This window comes from Pelophylax lessonae (genome assembly GCF_965119305.1).
Source record: "Pelophylax lessonae genome assembly, chromosome: 2".
NCBI lineage: Eukaryota > Metazoa > Chordata > Amphibia > Anura > Ranidae > Pelophylax > Pelophylax lessonae.
In genome coordinates this window covers 483,602,376-483,623,865 of record NC_138769.1, presented here as the reverse complement: position 1 = coordinate 483,623,865, position 21,490 = coordinate 483,602,376, and the positions used below count along the sequence as shown (strand labels likewise).

General features: G+C 45.6%; 1 protein-coding gene across 1 annotated transcript in view; it reads right to left on the bottom strand.

The window, feature by feature from the left end:
- Positions 1-21,490, bottom strand: part of PCCA (propionyl-CoA carboxylase subunit alpha) — a 1,213,132-nt gene that overhangs the window by 1,059,845 nt on the left and 131,797 nt on the right. The window contains exon 4 of the mRNA XM_082247734.1: positions 20,547-20,615. Coding sequence (XP_082103860.1) covers positions 20,547-20,615 — 69 coding nt within the window. The remainder of the gene's footprint in view (positions 1-20,546; positions 20,616-21,490) is intronic.

The window sequence follows — 21,490 nt, the reverse complement described above, 5'->3', positions numbered from 1 at the left end:
ACTGGCAACTTTGTGTAAAAAAACAAAAAAAAAATAATAATTTTCCCGAAAACTTGTGGCAAAATATAAACTATTCCATTGACTCACCATGCCTCTCAGCAAACAGCTTGGAGTGTCTACTTTGCAAAATGGGGTCATTCGGGGGGGGGGGGGGTTTGTGCTATCTTGAAATTTCAGGGCCTCTGAAACTGTAACCGGTAGTGCAGAGGTAAAAAAAGCAATTTACGCCATTAGAAAACCTGAAGATGGGGATTGGTTTTCGGGGCCCCGTACACAGCTAGGCTCCCAAAAAGTCTCACACGTGGTATCACTGTACTCAGGAGAAGCAACAGAATGTATTTTGGGATGTCATTTCATATATACCCATGGCATGCGTGAGCAATATATCATTTAGTGACAACTTTCTGTAAAAAAAAAAAAAAACAAAAAAACAAAAAAAAACAAAAAAAACAAAAAACAAATTGTCATCTTCCCGAAACTTAGGGCAAAATATAAAATACTCCATGGACTCAATATGCCTCTCAGCAAATAGCTTTGGGTGTCTACTTTTCAAAAAGGGGTCATTTGGAGGGTGTTTGAACTGTCCCGGCATTTTATGCTCAATCTTAGCCACACATCACCCACTCTTCTAACCACTTGAAAACCAAGCCTTTTCTGTGACTTTTTGTTTACATGAAAAAATTTTTTTTTTTTTTTTTACTAGAAAATTTTGTCACACGGTATTTGCGCACAGATTTTCCAAACGTAATTTCTGCGAAAAAAAATCTAATTTTTTTAAATTTATTGCACAAATACACTATTTAATTCCAAATTGTTTGGTAAAATGTAAAAGATTATCTTATGACGAGTAAATAGATACCAAACATGACATGCTTTAAAAATTTTGCACGCCTGTGCAGCGGCAACAAACTACGTACATTTTTAAAAGCCTTTAAAAGTCTTTACAGGTTACCACTTTAGACTTACAGAGGTCTACTGCAAGAGATACTGCACTCGACCTGGCGTTCGCAGCGATACCTCACATGCTGCACGGGGGGGGGCTTGATTTTTTATTTTTTTTGCTTTTTTTATGTTATTTTGACACCTTTCCTTTCATTTTTTTTTTTAATCATTTTTATTGTTATCACAGTGAATTTAAATATCCCCTATGATAGCAATCTGTAGTGACAGGTACTCTTTAAAAAATTGGGGTCTTTTAGACTCTAGATCTCTGACCTTAACGCATCTGAACACACCAAAATTGGTGTGATAAAATGCTTTCCTAATTTCCCAATGGCGCGGTTTATTTCTGATTAAACAGAAGTCAAGAAATGCTTGTAGCTTCCAGTATCTTAGGCCATAGAGATGATTGGAGCCATTCTCATCTCCAATCAGCTCTATGTGAGATAACAACCACCGGATGCACTCTCGGGTTAACCGGTGGGACAGGATAGCCCGAGAAAAACCACGGAAGGCGGCAGTAAGGGGGGGGGGGGTTGTCCCCTACCACTGCATGTAAAAGCAGTCTAGCGGCTAATTATCTGCTAGGATTGCTTTTACATGCAAGCCGACCGCTGGCTGTAAAAAACGATACCAAGGTGATGCCTAAATCTGCAGGCATCATCCTGGTATAACCACTCAAAGTCCAGCAACGTACCAGTACATTGCTGGTCCTTGTTTAGCATATAGTGTAGGTTTTTTTTTTTTTTTTCATGCAGCCTGTGGGCTGAACGAAAAAAAAAGAGAACCTAACAGAAATCACCACAGGAATATTGTGTAGTATTACACACCATTAACAGCCCAAACAGCCACCCACTGAATTTAATGGTGGGTATACATGACAATATTCCACGTATACCTAAAAGGTATTTTAACTGCAGTGCTGAAATCAGCCGATCCACAGCTGCTGCCATCAGGAGGTATCCATATATGCTGTGCGCAAACGCTGTTTGTGTGAGAATATATAAAATCAATGTGGCAGCCGACGGGTACCTGCAAGAGAAACAGGTTAACAAAAGAATGAAAAACAAAGTACAGTAGGAAGAGTAGAAGAACATAAAAAAAAATGATTGACATGACAAATGTTTTTGGATTTTTTTTTTTTAACACTTTTTTTTCCGTGAACTGCGATTTTCCAGCTTGGGTTTCTCAGAATGTCGATAGCCATCGAACATCTTTCGAGACCCTGTGTTTGGGTGCCCTACACTATGTCGAGCTGCACCCTACACTAATACTCTACTAGTGTATGGTAGCACTCAAAACATTCCCCGATGCAGAGACCAGGTTGGTCAGGACATCTGGGACAATAATAGCGGGTGTCACGCCTAAATCCGCGCCTGCTACAGACACGACATCTTCTTTGGTGGTGAGTTTGGGTAGGGATACGCGGGAGGACATGTGGAAAATGTCTCTCATGCAGCCGGCTCACTGCATCTGGAAAGGGGAAGTTGGGCAGGCATGCCTCCTGGGTACAGGTAGGCAAGGATCATCGCTTCCTGGAATTCTCGGAAGGATCCAGTTCATCCTGACGCCCTGTATAGGACAAAGGCGTTCAGCATAGCCAATTGGAATAAATAAACAGACACTTTTTTTGTACCAGCATCTGGCTTTACGGGCAACAAAATACGACGCCAAAAGCTGGTCGTTAAGGTCCACCCCTCCCATATAAAGGTTATATTCGTGGACCCAGAGGGGTTTCTCCATAACGCCAGTTGCCATAGGAATTTGGATCGTCGTTTCTGCGTGAAGGGAGGACAGAACGAAAACATCCCGTGTATCCCTCCACTTCACTGCAAGCAATTTGTCTGTTTTCAAGCAGGCTCTCTCCCCCCGACTAGGACAGGAATTTACAAGCCGTTGGGGGAAGCCCCAGCGATTAGGTCGCATGGTGCCACATGCGCCAATTTGTAATTCAAGAAGATGACCAAATAGTGGCACGCTTGTGTAGAAGTTGTCCACGTACAAATGGTACCCCTTTCCGGATAAGGGTGACACCGAGTCCCAAACTATCTTGCCGCTGCTCCCTATGTAGTCGGGGCAGTTGGGGGGCTCCACAGTGCTATCTTTTACCTCATAGACCCAGAAACTAACTGTATAGCCTGTGGCCCTGTCACAGAGCTTGTCCAGCTTGACCCCGTACTTGGCACGCTTGCTGGGGAGGTACTGTTTCATACCAAGGCGGCCAGTAAACTTAATCAGGGACTCGTCAATGCAGACAACTTGTTCAGGCATAAACAAGGCTGCAAACCGCTGATTGAAGTAGTCTATGAGGGGCCGAATTTTGTGGAGCCGATCATATGCAGGGTCTCCCCGAGGACGACAGATTTCATTGTTGCTGAAATGCATAAATCGCAGAATTTGCTCGTATCTCGCCCTGGACATGGAGGCAGAGTACATGAGCATATGGTGAAGTGGGCTAGTGGACCAATATAGCCGCAATTCACTCTGTTTGGTTATGCCCATGTTGAGGGAAAGGCCCAGAAAGATTTTAAAATCGGGAACCGTTATAGGTTTCCAGCCGAATGGTCTGGCAAGGGGCAAATTTGGGTTGGCGGTGATAAATTGTTGTGCATATAAATTTGATTGATCCACAATAAATCCGAAAAGATCTTCCGTGAAGAACAGCTCAAAAAAGTTCAGGGGCGTAAAACCAGCTGTCTCCACGTGGATTCCAGGTTGGGCAGTGAATGGGGGAGGGGGGGGGATAGTACTGGCGCTGTAGTATCAGTAGGTTGCCAATTGGGATATGCCAGCGCATCAGGGAGGGCACTATGGGCTCTACAGGCCTGTCTTCGAATATGCGGTGGCTGCGGGCCACTACTCGTGCTAGCCACCGCACCAGCTTAAACTGCACTTATGGGACTCGCCACGTCACCAAGTGTTACTGCAGTGCTGGTTGTACTAGGTCCAGGGTGTACTAGGCCGCTGGTGCTTGCCAGGCCACCAAAAGGATGAGCGACACTAGTACCGACACTCTGCTCCATACGAGCACCCTGCGATTCCTGCATCTCAACTCCAGAATGGGTCGGGTACACCTGGGTCTAACAGGGACGCTTCCGTCGTCGGAGCTATCTGTCAGGGAGCCGTTGCTGTCATCAGGTTCGTATACTGACCCTGATTCTGCCAGTGAGGCTTCCCTATCACTCTCATCTGACATGGTCAGTATACTATAAGCCTCTGCACTACTGTACCAACGTTTGGACATTTTGGTAACTAAATTTACCGGTACAGTAGTGGGACTCACAGGTAATAAAAGCACCTGGTTGTCAAGGACTATTTCAAGCGCTACCAAAAAAAAACTGCTAATGCTAGCAGGGATCAGGCCTGACTCTGCTAACACAGCGGTTTTGTGTGTTGTGTTTTTTTGTAAGTGACAGTAATCTATTGATTGCTACACTTACCTGGGTAGGGTGGGGTGGGCTGAGCGGAGGGGTTAAACGCAGGTGCTGGCAGGAATCAGTGCTGATCGTGCAAACACTGCGTTTTGGGAACCCTAAACTGTGGGGACGCTAGAAGAGTTCTGATCAGATCAGATATTGATCTGTTCAAACACTATACTAGTAATGGAAGTGTATGTGCACGCGTGTGTGTGTGTGGTAATCAAGGGGTTATTTCTAACTATGCGCCAGGGATCTGCGCTATTTTAGACACTTAACACTAGCTAATGTCACCTGTGTCACTAATAATAGTGATCAGAAAAAAAACTGTACACTATAAAAGTGACACTGTAACAGGGCAATGAAGGGGTTAACTGGGGTGATCAGGGGGTTAAATCTTTATGGGGGGGTGGTGGTGACCCTAAACCTCCTTTGGGACAGAAACTAACTCGCTAGCGCTAACTCAATTCACAATCACACCAATAAAAAATACAGTAAAACTATATTACGTGTGTATTAGTGTGCAATGTGATAGGGGGAAGGGGTTAACGATATGATCAGGGGGGGATCAGGGGGTTAAATCTTTATTGGGAGGGGGTGGCGGGTATCCCAAGGATGAAAGGAACGACCGCAAGCGCTAAACCTGGTCACACTTCTATGGGTATATAGAAAATGCTATATACTGTATACAATGTGTGTTGTGACAGGGGGTGTAGGGGTGATCAGGGGGGGGGGGAATCAGGGGGTTAAATCTTTATTGGGGGGGGTGGCGGCGACCCTAAACCTCCTTGGGACAGAAACCAAGTCGCTAGCGCTAACTCAAGTCACAATTGCACTAATACAAAATACAGAAAACAGTATATTACGTTTGTATTAGTGTGCAATGTGACAGGGGAGAAGGGGTTAACTGGGGGTGATCGGGGGGGATCAGGGGGTTAAATCTTTATGGGGGGTGGCGGGGGTATTTTAAGTGAAAAGGGGGGGCCGCAAGCGCTACACCTGGTCACAAATCACACATACGGGTATATATATACTGTATACAGTGTGTGTTGTGACAGGGGGTGTAGGGGTTAACTGGGGGGGCGATTGAGGGTTAAGTGTGCCTAAGTGTATGTGGGTGTGCTTGGTGCAGTACTCACAGTTTAGATGTGCTCTCTCCTCTCGATGAATCCAAAAAGGATCATGGGAGGGGAGAGCAGGTCTTTTCTGAGCCTCTGTTTACATTACACAGGCTCAGAATCGAATCTGATTGGGCAGGACCGATCAACAGATCCAGGCCAAAAATCATTGGCCTGGACCTGATGACTGATCAGTTCTGAACCCAATCAAGCCATCGGCGGCGGCGGGGGGGGGGGGGGGGGCGCGGGAGCGCGCACCAGACAGGCGGGAATGAGCGACGTAGTCCTACGTCACTTTGCCTGCACGGGGCTGACGACCGCAGTAGTCGTGCGGCGGTCAGCAAGTGGTTAAAAAAACATGAGGCCTCCATATTCCCCCATTATGGTACCACATTTGATCAGCTGTACCCATGTGTATTTTTTACATTCTTTTTAATTCATCACCTGTAATAAGCAACTTTTGTTCAATTAAAAAAAAAAATGTAAACAGAACATTGACCACAAAAATAAATAAGTTTTAAGCAAGTTAACTTCTCAGTGAGAGAAAAACTGGAAAAAAACATGCTGCATGCTAAAAAGGAAGCTGCACTTTAGCTGCCACTTAAGTACTCCATCTTAATTTACCTGATCATTAAGTCTTGAATTTTTTCAGCTGTAAGCAGTAAACACTAATTGCTTCAACATCAAAAAATCATATCTGTCCTCTCCATCTCCCAAGACAGCAGGGTGAAATTATCAGGGGCAAGCATGATAATATCTTGATAAGTGATGACTCACATCACCTCTGTCAGTCAAGCACAAGTGCGTACATAAGATACCATTACTGGCTATCAAGGCAAAGAGTACAATCCACACCGGGAGCCTGATCTGCTGAACAGCAGGTCATTTCTGCAAGGCACTGGAGTCTGTAAAAGATTTTCACCAAAAAAATAAAATTCAATTTACCCACTTGCATTCTCTGTTCTAAAATTCACTTGCATTCTTTAGTGTTCTAATATACGACAAATGGCAAGATGCCATATTTTCAAAACTAGCTCTTCTTGAGGTGTAGAAATATAAAATATGATGATTTGGGGGGGATTTGCCCATTTTAAATGATCTGGAGTTCAAGTGTGTACTGTTACATGTAGCACCCTACAAGGTAGGTGCTAGGTAAAGTATATAGTAGGCCTTGTCTGCTTATCAGCAGGGCCATGATTTTCAGCTGGGCTGTCATGTTTACCAGGTGTGGCTGTTGAGACTGGGGAGTCTCCCCACTATGCTCAATGAGGGCTCTCATTGGGCAGTGGAGGAAACCCAGGCAATGGCTCACCCAGGCTTGTATCTACCCCAGAAAGGCAGATTCTGCCACACAGCATTCTGGAAGGGGTTATATGTTTGAGGGGAGCACATGACGCAGCGTCTTTGGTGGGAAGCAGAGTCCCAGGAGGGAGAGCACGGCTGTCTCTCCTCCTGTCAAGAGGAATCGGGTGTCCCGGTTGGCTGGCCTGAGGGGACAGAGGGCTGAGCTGAGCTGCAGAGAGGATCCGGTGTTCAGAGGACCAGCGTACCTGAGACAGGTCGAGTTTCAGGAAAGCATTCCCAGTCGTGAGTACTGCAAACTGCCCCTGGGGGTCTGCCTAGTGAGAGGGGTCCACTGCGGAGGAGGTCAGAGGGATCTGGGAGCTAGCTAGCCGATGCAGGAGCAAAAGGAAAGGGGGTGCCAGTGTTGACCCTGAAGAGTAGAGAGGGTGCCAGCAGTTGGGCCCTGAAGCATTAAGTGTACAGCGTGCAGTGTTGAGAGTTGCAGCAGAAGCAGTTTACAAAGGCTACCTCAGTTAGGAAGGACTGGAGGGAGCAGTGCTAGACTTTTGAGCTAACCAGAAGTGTCAGAATTTACACTCAAGTTCACAGACAGCAAGTCAGTCACAAGCGCCAACGGGCGTTGACCGGCATTCAGCCAACGTCAAGGCAGCGTCAGTAGGCATTTTTCTTCAAGAGTCCCAATTTGTAACTAGTTGAGCCAGAGGAGTATCCCACTCATTCCCTTCTCCCACCCCCTATATAAACTAAACAAAACAAAGATGCCGGATTGTTCATTGCATCAGATCTTACACTTGGGTATTCAGCTTAAAGAGGAAGTAAACCCTCCTCTGACACTTTTACCTATAGGTAAGCCTTATTATAGGCTTACCTATAGGTACTGTAAATATCTCCTAAACATGTACCGTTTAGGAGATATTTACCTTACATGCAGCCAGTGACGTCACTGGCGTATGCACTCTGAAGGAACGGCCGCTGGTGCCGTTTCTTCAGAGACCCGTGCCGTAACTGTCGGCTCCCGCGCGCGGGAGTGACGTCAACGCGGCTCCGGCCAATCAGATGGCCGGATGCCGCGATCCCGGAAGACGGGCGACTGGATATGTCGCCTGTCAGAGGTGAGCGGACGGCACGACGGGGGCTCGTTCTAAGGTAAGTATTTCATAATGAGCTAGTATGCGATGCATACTAGCTCATTATGTGTTTATCTTTCAGGGTGTAAAAAAAAAAAATTTTAGCTGAGTTTACAACCTTTTTAAATGTGCTGTTGGTGTTTCCGGCATGACCCACATTAGACCCAATGCCTGAAAATATTGCTACATACACAGTTAACCTTGTTTGTCCAAAACTGGAGAGAGGTTAGTGTGATCTATCCTGATGGGCATGGAGTTACTGGGAAGTGGTCTGTACTGAGGGGTTTGTACGGATAAGGAGGAGGGGTGTTAGTGGACAGAGGGTAATTTTTGGTTGTACTCTGTTCACTGGCCTGTTACGCATCCTGCACGATAAGACGTGGTTTGAGATTTTTTGAGGTTTATCTCTGTATTCTAGCCCAGAGCAGTTGGGGTGCCGTACTATACTGAATATAGGACTGTACTAAAAGCTTTAGCTAAACAAATGTCTAAATATTTTTATTAATGAACAGTAATGTGTTTCTTTCCTTATGATAAATCTTCCAACACCAGGGGTGCTTATTGAAAGCTGCAGTATCATTACCTGTAAACCACACCAATACAACCATGCCTGCTTTTCATACACATTCTGCCTCTAAAAATGTTCCCGCTTTGTCAAGTTCAAGTTTTAAGGTATAATTAAAGCACCTACATGCAGAATGACTGTCAAATACAAAGTCAGAGATATCAAAATTGTTTAGATCAATATTCTAAAAACCTTTAAACTGTTTCACAGACCTTTTCACGCCAAGGGCGAATTTATTCTTTACATAAAAACATGGAGATAAAAAAATACAATTATCTTCTACTATTTGGCCCTACATAACCTAAAACTATTGTAATGGATATAAGTATACACAGGGAAACCTATTAATGGCAGCAATCAAAATAATAGCTGTAAAATAAATTTCTGCTCCATAATTATTCTCCAAGGTCTATTTATAAAGGTAGCTTGCTCCCTTCATTTGTAAATCTTTAGTGTTTACCTTCAGCCCCTTTGTTAGCAAAATGTGTCACACTGATAGAACTCCATTACCACCACAACTTTCCATTACCACCTATTGCCCTGAACCTTCCAGCAGCTGAACCCCTTTCTCAGTGATACACAAAGGAGTAAATGAGAGCAGGCAACTACATTGGTACACTGCTCCTGAAATGATGAAATGAGCATGCTTTTTATCTCTTCAAATTACAGAGTACTTACACTTTTGTAGCATCCTGTTGAACTCTGTGCAACATTCAAAAGCAAATTACTAAACTGCTATTTAAGTCAATAAAACTGAACACATGACCATTTTCAAATCAACAAAAACAAAACACAGTAATACTGTTCACATTCACAATTTGGAGAAAAATAAAGCAGACTCACAGCAGAGCATTTTACAAATATCTGAAACACCCCTTTTCCTCCCAAAATAAATTGTGATCTTATTGAGAACATAAAACTCAGAACCCCAGCTTTGCAATGTCATCTCACAAACCAAAAATCATAGATCTGCCCCAGTGTTGTACATGTTATATCCAGAATGACTCCAGATTTCTTACCATGTTTATCTTTCTGCCTTTCACAAAATAGTTTAAATGAAAGAAACCACTAGATACAGGTCTTCATTAAAAAGAATAAAAAAATTATCTGCAAGCTAAATTGTAGCGGCTCCATTTTTTCCTTGAATATGGATTTCAGGTCAATAAGGTACATGTATTATTGCTCATCATCTGCTGATTACAGTTCAAGTAAATTTACGTTACAATCCCATGGGATGTTTCCAGTATTTTATAGTTCATTACATTCCCTGGCTATAGAAGCCCTGCTGAGTTAAAAATGCCAAATAAAATTACATCTCAGTCAATGGTTTATGCTATACCTTCAATTGTTCGAATCCAATTAGCGTTAACCTACTTTTCACTTATCATAAACTTTATACAGATCCTGTAAAAACATCTGAACACAAAACACATATACAATATAAAGTGACAGAATGTGTTAAATGGGAAAAGCACTACAGCGCTAATAAACTTTCAATTAAAAAATAAATCAAAGCCAGCTGAAAAATTTACGTAAATACATTTCCCCCAAAGATGCAGAAAAACTATTACATCATATGAATAATTTGGGAAGTAAAAGGTCGTTTGAATGAAAATATGCACAAGAAAAAGGGGGAAAAAAAAAAACACACTTTAAAAACCTAAAAAAAATATCCAACATAAATTCATATATTTTCCAAGGTACGGTTACAACATAATAGGAATGCTTGAAATAAAACCAAAGAACGCATTGTACTTCACAATACAGAATGTGGGGAACCTTTGATATCAACAAGATATTAGGTATTCGGCTTCAAAACCATTTGTATTCCTACTGTGGTAAAGAAAACCTGTGAACAGTCAAGGCCATTACACAAATATTATGAGCTATACAAAATCGAAATCAGCCCATTGTTTAACCACTTGCTGACCGCTCACAGTGATACTACTGCGGCAGGTCGGCACCCCTGGGTCCAGCGACGTGGGCTCCTAGTGATCTGGGCGGCGCGGAAGACACAGCGGGAGTTGAACCGGAGGAGGAGAGGCGGTGATCGCCGCATCTCTTCCTCGATCATAGGGGAAAGTGTGAGAAGATCCGCCTGCTTGTGTAAACAAAGCAGGCGGATCTTCTCTGTGACAGACAGAAGGAGATCACAGGATTCAGCATAGCTGAACCTGCGATCTCTGTGTATGTCACAGAACCCCCCCTCCCCCCACACACATCAGTAACCATGAAGCATACATTTAACCCCCTTAATCACCAACAGTGTTAACCCCTTCCCTGCCAGTGTCATTATTACAGTAAGACTGCATATTTTTAGCACTGATTACTGTAGTAATGTCACTGGTCCCCTCAAAAGTGTCAAAAATGTCAGTTAGGGGTCGATCTGTCCGCCGCAATGTCGCAGTCCCGCAAAAAAAAAAAAAAATCGCAGATAGCCATTACTAGTAAAAAAAAAAAAAAAAAGACGACAAATCTTTCCTATAGTTCGTAAACGCGATAACTTTTGCGCAAACCAATCAAAATATGCTTATTGCGATTTTTTTTTACCAAAAATATGTAGCAGAAAACAAACTGGCCTAAAATGTTAAAAAAAAAAAAAATTTTTGGGAAGGTTATATATCAGAATGTGAAAAATAGTGTTTTTTTTTTCCCAAAATTGTCGCTCTTTTTTTGTTTATAGCGGAAAAATTAAAAAAAATAAAAGAAAAGAAAAAATGGCACAGGTGATCAAATACCACCAAAAGAAAGCTCCATTTGTGGGGAAAAAAAGGACGTAAATATCATTTGGGTACAGCATCCCACGACCACGCAATTGTCCGTTAAAGTAACGTAGTGCCGAATCGCAAAATATGGCCTGGTCAGGAAGGGGGTAAAACTTAAAGTCTTAAATTGGTTAAAAATACGCTCATTGAGAATTTTGCTAAAATTTAGCTAAATACATTTTGGCCTAAATATATGACAAAAATTTAATATATTGGATATTTTTTTATAGTCAAAATAGAAAATGTAAATTTTTCGCAAAATTTTTGCCCTTTTTTATTTATCGCAAAAAAAAAAAAAAAAAAAAAAAAAAGCGCAGAGGTGATCAAATACCACCAAAAAAAAGCTCCGTTTGTGGGGGGAAAAAATTTAAAATTTTGTTTGGGTACAGCATTGCATGACCGCGCAAAAGTTACGCAGTGACAAGTTGAAAAAAGTGGCCTGATCATTGAGCAGCAAAATCTTCCGGTCTTAAAGTGGTTAACCAGTGGATTGAATGAGAAAAAAAAAAAACTGACTCAATTCTCCCATACATTCAAGGTGGATGGGGGGGAAATCACTCCCGCTGGTACTATTGTATTCTGACAATGGGAAGACTTCCCTGCTGTCAGAAAATACTGATCAGCACCTCGAGCAGCATTTATCTGACAGGTTTGCTGTACAGAAGCCGAACGGTCCTCATTTGGACCTCCAAATTTTGAACCATGTTTGGCTGGCTTAAGAGTGTATTTAACCCACTTCAATACAGTGCACTTTCACCCCCTTCCTGCCCAGGCCAATTTTCAGCGCTCTCACATTTTGAATGACAATTGCACGGTCATGCTACACTGTACCCATATGAAATCTGACATTTTTTTCTTTTGGTGGTATTTAATCACCGCTGGGTTTTTTATTTCTTACAAAAAAAAAAATGGGATTTTTTTACTTACTATAAAATCCATTTCTTCCATTGATGGACGTAGCTGCTGCTTTAAATCATAGACGGGTGGGCAATAAGCCCATCCCACTAGGATTGGCCAGGTAGAGCAAAAAGCTTTGACACGACCAGGGGGGCGGGGTCCCTGGGTTATTACCTCTGGCCTCACCGTTGCATCTTCAGTTTAGTTGAAATCAGTAAATAATAACCAAAACCCAACTCTTCTGAGAAAAGAGTGGTGAGAGCTACGTCCGTCGGTGGACTCAGAGAAATGAATTTAACGTTAAGTAAAAAAATCCCATTTTCTCTTTCGTCCACCGACGGACGTAGCTGCTGCTTTAAATCATAGACAGATGGGACGTAACCACTGAGGGGTGGGGAAAGGACAAACTTAAAAGAATGCAATTCCCACAGCTAACATAGCCAACTATATAACATGGAGCCCAACAAGCAACAACAGGGGCTCAATTGTAAGAAAAACCATAAAGGAGAAGGAAAAGTTGACTGCTCCTTAAATGGCGGCCTGCAAAACCTTGCGGCCAAAGGATGCATCCTAGGATGCTAACACATCCACTCTGTACAACTTGTTGAACGTATGTAAAGACAACCAAGTGGCCAACTTGCGAACCTGCATCACTGACGCCTGATGGCGAAAAGTCCAAGAGGCATTCCACGCCCGCGTAGAGTGAGCCGTAAAAGGGAAAGGAGGAACCTTGCCCTTGAGAAAATACGCCTTCACCACCATCCCATCTGATCCATCGAGAGAAGGTCGCCACAGACGCAGCCTGACCCTTACGGGGTCCATCCGTATTCACAAACAGAGAGTCCGACTTACGAAAGGACTCCGTAGTCTCCAGATACACCCGAAGCAACCGAACCACATCCAAGCAATGCAAGGCAATTTCCTTAGGATGTGAAGGTTTCGAACAGCGTGACGGAAGCACTATGTCTTCGTTCAGATGGAAGTCTGAAACCACCCTAGGAAGAAACGACGGATTAGGCCCTAATACTACCTTATCCATGTGTATTACCAGATAAGGAGAGCGGCAAAACGGCACCGCTAGCTCAGAAACCCTGCACGCAGAGGTGATAGCCACCAAAAAGACAACTTTCTGCGACAAGGCAAGGAAGGAAATTTGTCTTATATTCTTGAAAGGAGATTTCTGAAGAACCTATAGAACCAAATTAAGGTCCCAAGGAGGTAAAGAGACCTCCTGGAGGGAGCCTAATGCTGAACCCCCTGAAGAAACGTACGAATCAAAGAGTGCGTAGCCAAAAGGATGTTGAAGTACACAGCCAAGGCCGAGATCTGACACTTAAGCGTGCCCAACACCAAATGTTGGTCAACCCCTTTCTGTAGAAAGGTCAGGATCCTGCTTAAAGCAAAGGATCTAGGATGCAGCTTCAGCGATTCGCAGCAAACAATGTACGCTTTCCACGTACGATGATAAATCTTCTGAGAAGTGGACTTCCTAGCCTTGAGTAAGGTAGAGATCACAGAATCGGACAGACCCCTGTCCTTTGACACCTTGCTCTCAACAGCCAAGCCGTTAAAGCCAGCGACTGTAAAGCAGGATGGAAGATCGGACCCTGAGATGGAAGATCGGACCCTGAGATAGAAGATCTCCCCGCAGAGGAAGTGTCCACGGACCTGCGACCTTCAGCCGTCCAGAATTACCGGAATAGTCTCCAACTCGACCCTGCGTAGCAGGCGAGATAAAAGTTCCAGCGGAGGAAATGCATAAATTAGCCCGTACTGGCTCCAGGGAGCTAACAGAGCGTCTACTGCATCGGCCAGAGGATCTCTGGACCGAACCACAAACTTTGAAACTTTCCTGTTTTGTCTGGAGGCGAACAGATCCACATTCGGGGTCCCCCACTGGAGACACAGCTGGGGGAACACGTGGATGCAGGGACCAATCTCCCTGATCCAGGGTTTGCAGACTCAGGTAGTCCGCCTGCCAATTGACTATGCCGGGAATGTACACGGCGGATAGGGCTAGGATGTACAGAGCCACCAGGGCACTCCTGGTGCCCCCTTTATGATTGACATATGCCACGGCCATGACATTGTCGGACTGGACTCGGACAGAACACCCCTTGAGATTTCCCGTCCAGTGGAACAGGCTCAACTTGATTGCTCTCAGTTCCAGAACGCTGATAAGGAGCGTGGACTCTCAACGTCCAGGTCCTTTGAACAATTGGTCAGACAGGCATCTGTCGTCACCACCGTCCAGAATACTGGAAGGAAGGATTTCCTGTGAAGAAGATTTGGAGAGCTGAGCCACCAATTCAGGGAGTCCTTGAAACTCCGACAAACGAATCAGACTGGCCAGGTATAGAGGATCCATGTCCCATTTGACAAAGATCTCCTGTTGCAAAAGTCTTGTGTGGGCCTGAACATATGGTACGGCCTCGAAGGAGGACACCATCAGGCCCAGAACCTGCATAGATGACCTGAGAGACACCAGGTCGCAAGCCAGCAATCGCTTCCCTTAACTTCTGTAACTTCACAGGAGGTAGAAATACCTTTGCCGAAGCTGAATCTAGGATCATCCCTAGATACTCCAGTCTTGTTGTTGGAACCAGGGCAGATTCCTGAGGGTTGAGATTCCAACCGAACTGCTTAAGAGTGTAAATGGTCACCTCCAAATCCCGTTTAACAGACGAGTCCACTCCAAGAAGATGGTCGTCCAGGTACCCCAGAATCACTATTCCTCTCTGTCGTAGCAGAGCCAGGAAAGGGGCTAACACCTTGGTGAAGATCCTGGGAGCAGAGGCGAGACCAAACGGTAATGCTACAAATTGAAAATGGTCCTTGCCCACCATGAAGCAGAGGAATCATTGCATTGATGACCCTGGCAAGCAGGGACATACATGGAGATAGGCATCCTTGATATCGATCGAGGCCAGCAGGTCCCCCTGATGCAAGAACGCCACCACTGACCGCAGGGACTCCACGCAAAATTTCTGGACACGCACAAAGCGAATATGAGTTTTGAGGTCCAAGATTGGACGCAAAATTGTGCTCCCTTCTGTGGAACGTTAAATAGGTTCAAATAGAACCCTCAAAAGCGTTCCTGATGAGGAACTAGTACAGTCACGCCTTGTGCCAGCATATCCCGAAACACTTCCTGCAGCCCCGCAAGGCGGTCTGGGGACAGCTGAAGATTGGAGGGAAGAAACTGTCTGGCGGACGGGAACGAAACTATTTTGTACCCGGACTGAATTAACTTGTGGACCCACCTGTCGTGCAACAGTGAGGTCCAAGGATCCCGGAAGAAACAAAGACGTCCCCCCCCCCCACCCTCAAAGTGGGTGGGGACGCCCCTTTAGGCAGAATAGGTCTGCTTGGAGGTGCTGGGGGCAGAGGATTTAGGCTTACCAGCCCACCGTTTCCCGGTTCCTTTTCCGCCCGAAGTCTGTTTGGTTTGCTGCGACACGGTCGCACAAAAGACGCTTCTGGGCTGTAAAGGAAGGACCTCCCTTATTTGAGTGAGGGAGGAGTGTGCTCCATCTAAGGAGGGAGGAGTGTGCTCCATCTAAGGAGGAACCAAAAAGGCGATCACCCTGAAAGGGAAGATCTGCCAAAAGCTTCTTGGAAGCCTGGTCAGCTGACCAGGACTTTAGCCAGATCGCAAGTCTGATGAGAACACTTACTACTAACGCTCTGGCCACGAGCGGAAGAACGTCCAGGTTAGCATCGCATACAAATTGCAGAGTCTGCGATAATTGGTCAGAGAGTTCCAGGGCAGGTGACCGTAACAGGGTTACCGTCAGTGCCTCTCTCAGAGCCTTTACCCATTCAAACATAGTCTGCGAGACTAGAATGGTAGTCAGGGCAGGCCTGAGAATAGATCCCACTACCATTTACAGGTGTCCGGATAAGACCTCAAATCATCTGTCAACCGGATAAGGGAGAGATGAGGATTTGGCCACCGGTAAAACCGTGGCTTTGTGAATACCACATATCTGGGGGTCTACCTGAGGGGGGACCGTCCATTTGTGTAAGATCTCTTCCTCAAACGGGAAGCGTCTAGCCAAATGTTTGGAAACTGCAAGCGTGCGATTAGGTTGCCGCCATTGTTCCTCCACTAAGACTACGGGACAAGGGAAAACCTTGGCCGATTTCTTTGCCCTGAGGGATCCAAAGGATACCAAGGCCCCTTGCGATTTAGAAATCACATCCGTGATTTTTAGGGAGTCCCTCACTGAGAATATCAAAGCATCTACCAGCGCCTTTTCCTGTGCCATAGCGGGTGTGGAAACATCCTCTTCCGCGTCAGAAAAGTCTGAATGTGGAGAGGAATGCTCCAAAAGGGGGTCTGCGTCGCCGGAGACCATATCGGCCTCAGAATCTGAGGTCTGAGATGAGACAGGCGAGGACCGAGGGCATTTCTTAGTAATTGCTACTGCAATAACTTTGTCCATTTTTCTGGACATTTGTTGCATCACAGACAATAAAGTCACATCATGAGCATTAGAAGCGGGCCCCAACGAAACATTGGGGGGAGCAGACAAACTTGAGGAATCCACATTAGACATATTGCCAAACAGTAGGATTGCACAGTAAGAATGTAAAGAGCAGACGGGGAAACACCGGAACCTGAACCGCAAGGGGTTAAACAGAAGCTTCTCCTGAAAACAGTGTAATAACCTAAGAGGGAGCAATCCACACCTAATCGCCAAAGATTAACGCCCCTGAGGCTAAGTGAGGTTACAAAAGCACCACAGGTCCCAGCAACTCCGCCGTTACCGGCGTGCACTGCGCCTTTAAGAGGCGATCCCGATGCACTCAGCGCTACTCTGGGGGATAAGCCTAAGCCCCCTAAAGGCCCAAAAACTCCTCTGAAGATGAAAAGGTGAAGGCCAGGGTAATTAAACTCCTCTCGAGTAGTTACCACATGGAGAACACAGCAAGGGCCATCAGCAGCATGGAGAAGAGAAGGTAGAAGGAAATTCCCCCGCCCACAAGAGCTAGAAGCTCCTGGGATGTTTTGTTTCCGGCTCCAGCAAAATGGCCACCGGCATTACAGTGATAGGGATACCCAGGCAGGCTTCTGAGGCCTGTTAAGGCTGCAGGCCATGGCAAAATGGCAGCTTTGCGCCAATGAGCACGTGACCTCGGGCCTAGTGAGACCTACCCTAGTAACAGGCCTGGGTAGCGGTATTAGGCGCAACCATGTAGACCCCCTCCGAGGTTCCCCCCCCCCACTACCCGGCATAGCACCTGTGGTGACTTACATATGGGACCCTCCCACTAAAATTGTTCCGGGGGTCAGATGCCCAGGGTAGGTGGGGAAGGTCCCAGGTGTTCCCTCATAGTGGTGGAGGGTGGTAGGGGGTATGGGTACCCGAGGGTCCTACTCACCTATGGAGGAGCACACGTCTTCCCCAGGCCCGCTAACTAGATGGGGGGACTGTACTTACCGGACCACACTGCTGAGGATGGGCGTCCATCCTGACAGACTGCCTCTGCACCGCAGTGAGGGCGCTGTCGGCCAAAGGGCACGCTGCAACACTGGCCTGCCAGGTGTGTGCTTCTCGGCAGGGTGTTTCACCCGAAAGCCAGTCCCTGTCCGTGGGACTATAATCGCTATGGAGACCCAGTGCAGAGCTACAGTCTGCAAGCACTCGCTGACACAAACTGGGAGACCGTAAGGCTCTCATATAGCCAGTCCAAAAACCCAGCCGGCATTCCACAGGAACTGGAGTCAGCAGCAACAAAAAAAACTGAATTTTTGTAAAATCTTACCGTAAAATTCCTTTCTCTGAGTCCTCCGACAGTCGCCGCCCACTCATACAGTCTTCACCAATGGGTATTGACTTCCTCGCCACAGAAGTAGCTAGGCATAAGACTTGTTAAAAACAAAAGCATTAACAGACACACCCATGGGGGCTGTCCACCTGGTCAATACCCCCCTGCAGTAAGCCATCCCAACTCAGTTTGGTAGCATAGCAGTAAGTGTACAAGAACCCCAAAAGAGGGGCGGGGGCGGCGACTGTCGGAGGACTCAGAGAAAGGAATTTTATGGAAGATTTTACAAAAATTCAGTATTCTCTTACGTCCTCCGACAGTCGCCGCCCACTCATACAGTCTTCACCAATGGGATGTCCCAAAGCAGTGTAGACATGAGTGGTGGAAGACGCAACCGTAGAAAAAGGCAACGCAGTACCCCATCAGAGAAAGGAACCTTACACGAACAGTAAGAGATCCTTCTGGGCAACAGAAAAGGCTCAACAGGAGCAACCACCCAGGAAAGCAAACAACCAAGGGGATAAACAACCCCAACAGCCAGGGACCCACAAAAAAAACAGGGTCCCCTAAGGCACTGCCGCACATAGCACTTTGCGGCCAAAGGAGGCATCAGCTGATGCCAGAACATCAATTTTGTAGAATTTTGAGAAGGTGAGCACCAACGACCAAGTCACAGGCTTGCACACCTGGGCCACCGAAGCCTGAGGTCGGAAAGCCCAGGACGCACTCACCGACCTGGTGGAGTGCGCCTTTACCGGAAAGGGTGGAACCCGTTCTTTCAAAGCATAGGCCTGAACAATTGTCTGTCTGAGCCATTTGGCAATGGTCGCCGCAGACGCAGCCATACCCTTCCGAGGTCCCTCGGGAAGGACAAAGAAAGAATCCGATTTCCGAAAGGATTCAGTGGACGACAGGTAAACCCTGATCGCCCTGACAACATCCAAGGAATGCAAGGCAACCTCCTTAGGATGCTTGGGCTTCGCACAGAGCCAAGGTAGAACAATGTCCTCATTAAGGTGAAAGTCAGAAACCACCTTAGGAAGAAAGGACGATTTAGGTCGCAAGACCACCTTATCCTTGCGAACCACCAGGTAAGGAGATTGGCAAGTCAACGCCGCCAACTCCGACACTCTGCTAGCCGAAGTGATCGCCACCAGAAAGGCAACCTTGTGAGACAGCAGAGGCAACAAGATCTCCCTAATGTTCTCAAAGGGAGGACGCTGTAGCACGGACAGAACCAGGTTCAAGTCCCATGGAGGTAAAGGCGCCCTCCGAGGAGGGGCCAAGTGACGCACACCTTGAATGAAGGTGCGGATCAAAGAATGAGACGCCACAGGGCGCCGGAAAAGAACAGCCAGTGCAGATACCTGGCCCTTAATCGTGGCCAACGCAAGGCGCTGGTCCACACCAGACTGGAGGAAAGCCAACACTCTCGCCACCGAGTATGAACGAGGAGAAAAGCCCCTGGACTCACACCAGGCAAAATAAGCTTTCCATGTACGGTAATAAATCTTACAAGACGAGGCTTTTCTAGCCTTGATTAAAGTAGGAATGACCTCTGAAGAGAGACCCCTGTCTCTCAGGACCTGGCTTTTAACAGCCACGCCGTTAAAGCCAGCGACTGTAAAGCAGGATGGAAGATCGGTCCCTGAGACAGAAGATCTTCCCGCATTGGGAGCCGCCAAGGGGGCTTAGGTGAACGATGTCCGCGTACCAGGACCGGCGTGGCCAGTCCGGCGCCACCAGAATCACCAACGTCGGTTCCGATGCCAATCTGCGAAGGAACCTGGATAACAACTGGCTTATTGAGCAGGCACTGACTGGCAGCACTATGGGCACTGATGGTGGGCACTGTGGGCATTGATTGGCCCTCTATTTCAATTTTCTGTAATCAGGGCACTCATGATCAGTGCCTCGATTACATGTCCTTGTCTCCCCTTGTGAGGAGAAGCCGCTGATAGGCTCTCCTCGCCTCACACTCTGACAGTGTGAGGCGAGGAGAGCCGAATAGCGGCACCACCTCATTTACATGTGACCGGCTTTTATTGGACATAGGCGATCACATGGGTAAAGAGTCATGTCATTGACTCTTTACCAAGAGCGGCGTCCCAGAATAGATGCACTGTTCTGCCGTCATTTGACGGCTGGCGGGAAGTGGTTAATTATTGAAATCAGAAGAAATCACAACAGCTAAATACAATGTAGTACATCAAAATGATGCATGTTTACCAAGGAAAACAAAAAATTCTAAAGCAGACTGTGGACAATGTGGAAAGATGATCCCCACACCATGTGTTGCTTAAGAAATCTTCATTTTATTCAGAAACAACAGTGTACGAACACAGATAAAATCAGTTGATGTGTTTCAGCTTTTCAGGCTGAAACGGGTCAACTGATTTTATCTGGGTTTGTACACTGTGTTTTCTGAACAAAACAAAGATTTCTTAAGAGCACCAACCAGTGCGCGTATCCTTTCTACATGATCTATTTAGCCAAACTACTGCAAATCAAGTAACCAGGAGCTCTATCATCAGCATGTTATATTGGTAGCAGCACTGATTTTTCTGCTTGCAATTTAAATTGTGGGGACAGACCTGGTTCACATTTCTCAAAGACATCACAAAAAAAAAAAAACTCACCGCAGCAGAATCTACATCACTGTGTACTGCAACAGTCTTTATACCCATCTTTCTGCATGTCTTGATGACCTGGTATTACATAAATTGTTATCATTGAGTACAGAATAATTGCAATTAAAAGTATACTCTAGTCATAACACAAAGTTATAGCACAAAAACAGTGTTCAGTATTCTAGTTCTTACAACACCAAATTCTGAGCCTGCACTTCTGGAAGCGAAGGGTTCCCAATTCAACTTTCCTGGCGGCACCAACAAATGCTGTTCTAATACATCACAGCTAAATTTTCTTTAAAAGACTGACACTTGCGGCAGTTTTGATCCCTTGTTCCTCAAAAGAGACTTAGTGGTTTCTCCCACTGACCACAAAATCACTTGTGTGCATTTCTGTAGTGATGTAGTGGGTTGATGGGAGAAACCACTGGACCAGGAACTTGACACTCCTGTATGTGTCCGTTTCTGAAGAAAACTTCAGCTGGCAATTTTTCACCATAGCTGCATTGAACAGTAAAGCGAGAGCGATAAACAGATACATTTTTCTTTATAAGAAACTATTTTAATTAAAGCAGAATTCTAGCCTATTACTATCTGGTCTTAACCACTTTCATACAGGGCACTTTTACCCCCTTCCTGCCCAAGCCAATTTTCAGCGCTGTTGCATCTTGAATGACAATTGCATGGTCATGCATCTCTGTACTCATATGAAACTTTATCATTTTTTTCCCACAAATAGAGCTTTCTTTTTGTGGTAATTGATCACAACTGGATTTTTTTTATTTTTTTTTTTTTTTTGCTAAACAAATAAAAGACCGAAAATTTTGGGCAAAAAAAAAAGTTTCAGTTTAACCACTTAAGCCCCGGAAGATTTTACCCCCATTCCGACCAGGGGGTATTTTGCGATTCGGCACTGCGTGACTTTAACGGACAATTGCGCGGTCGTGCGACGC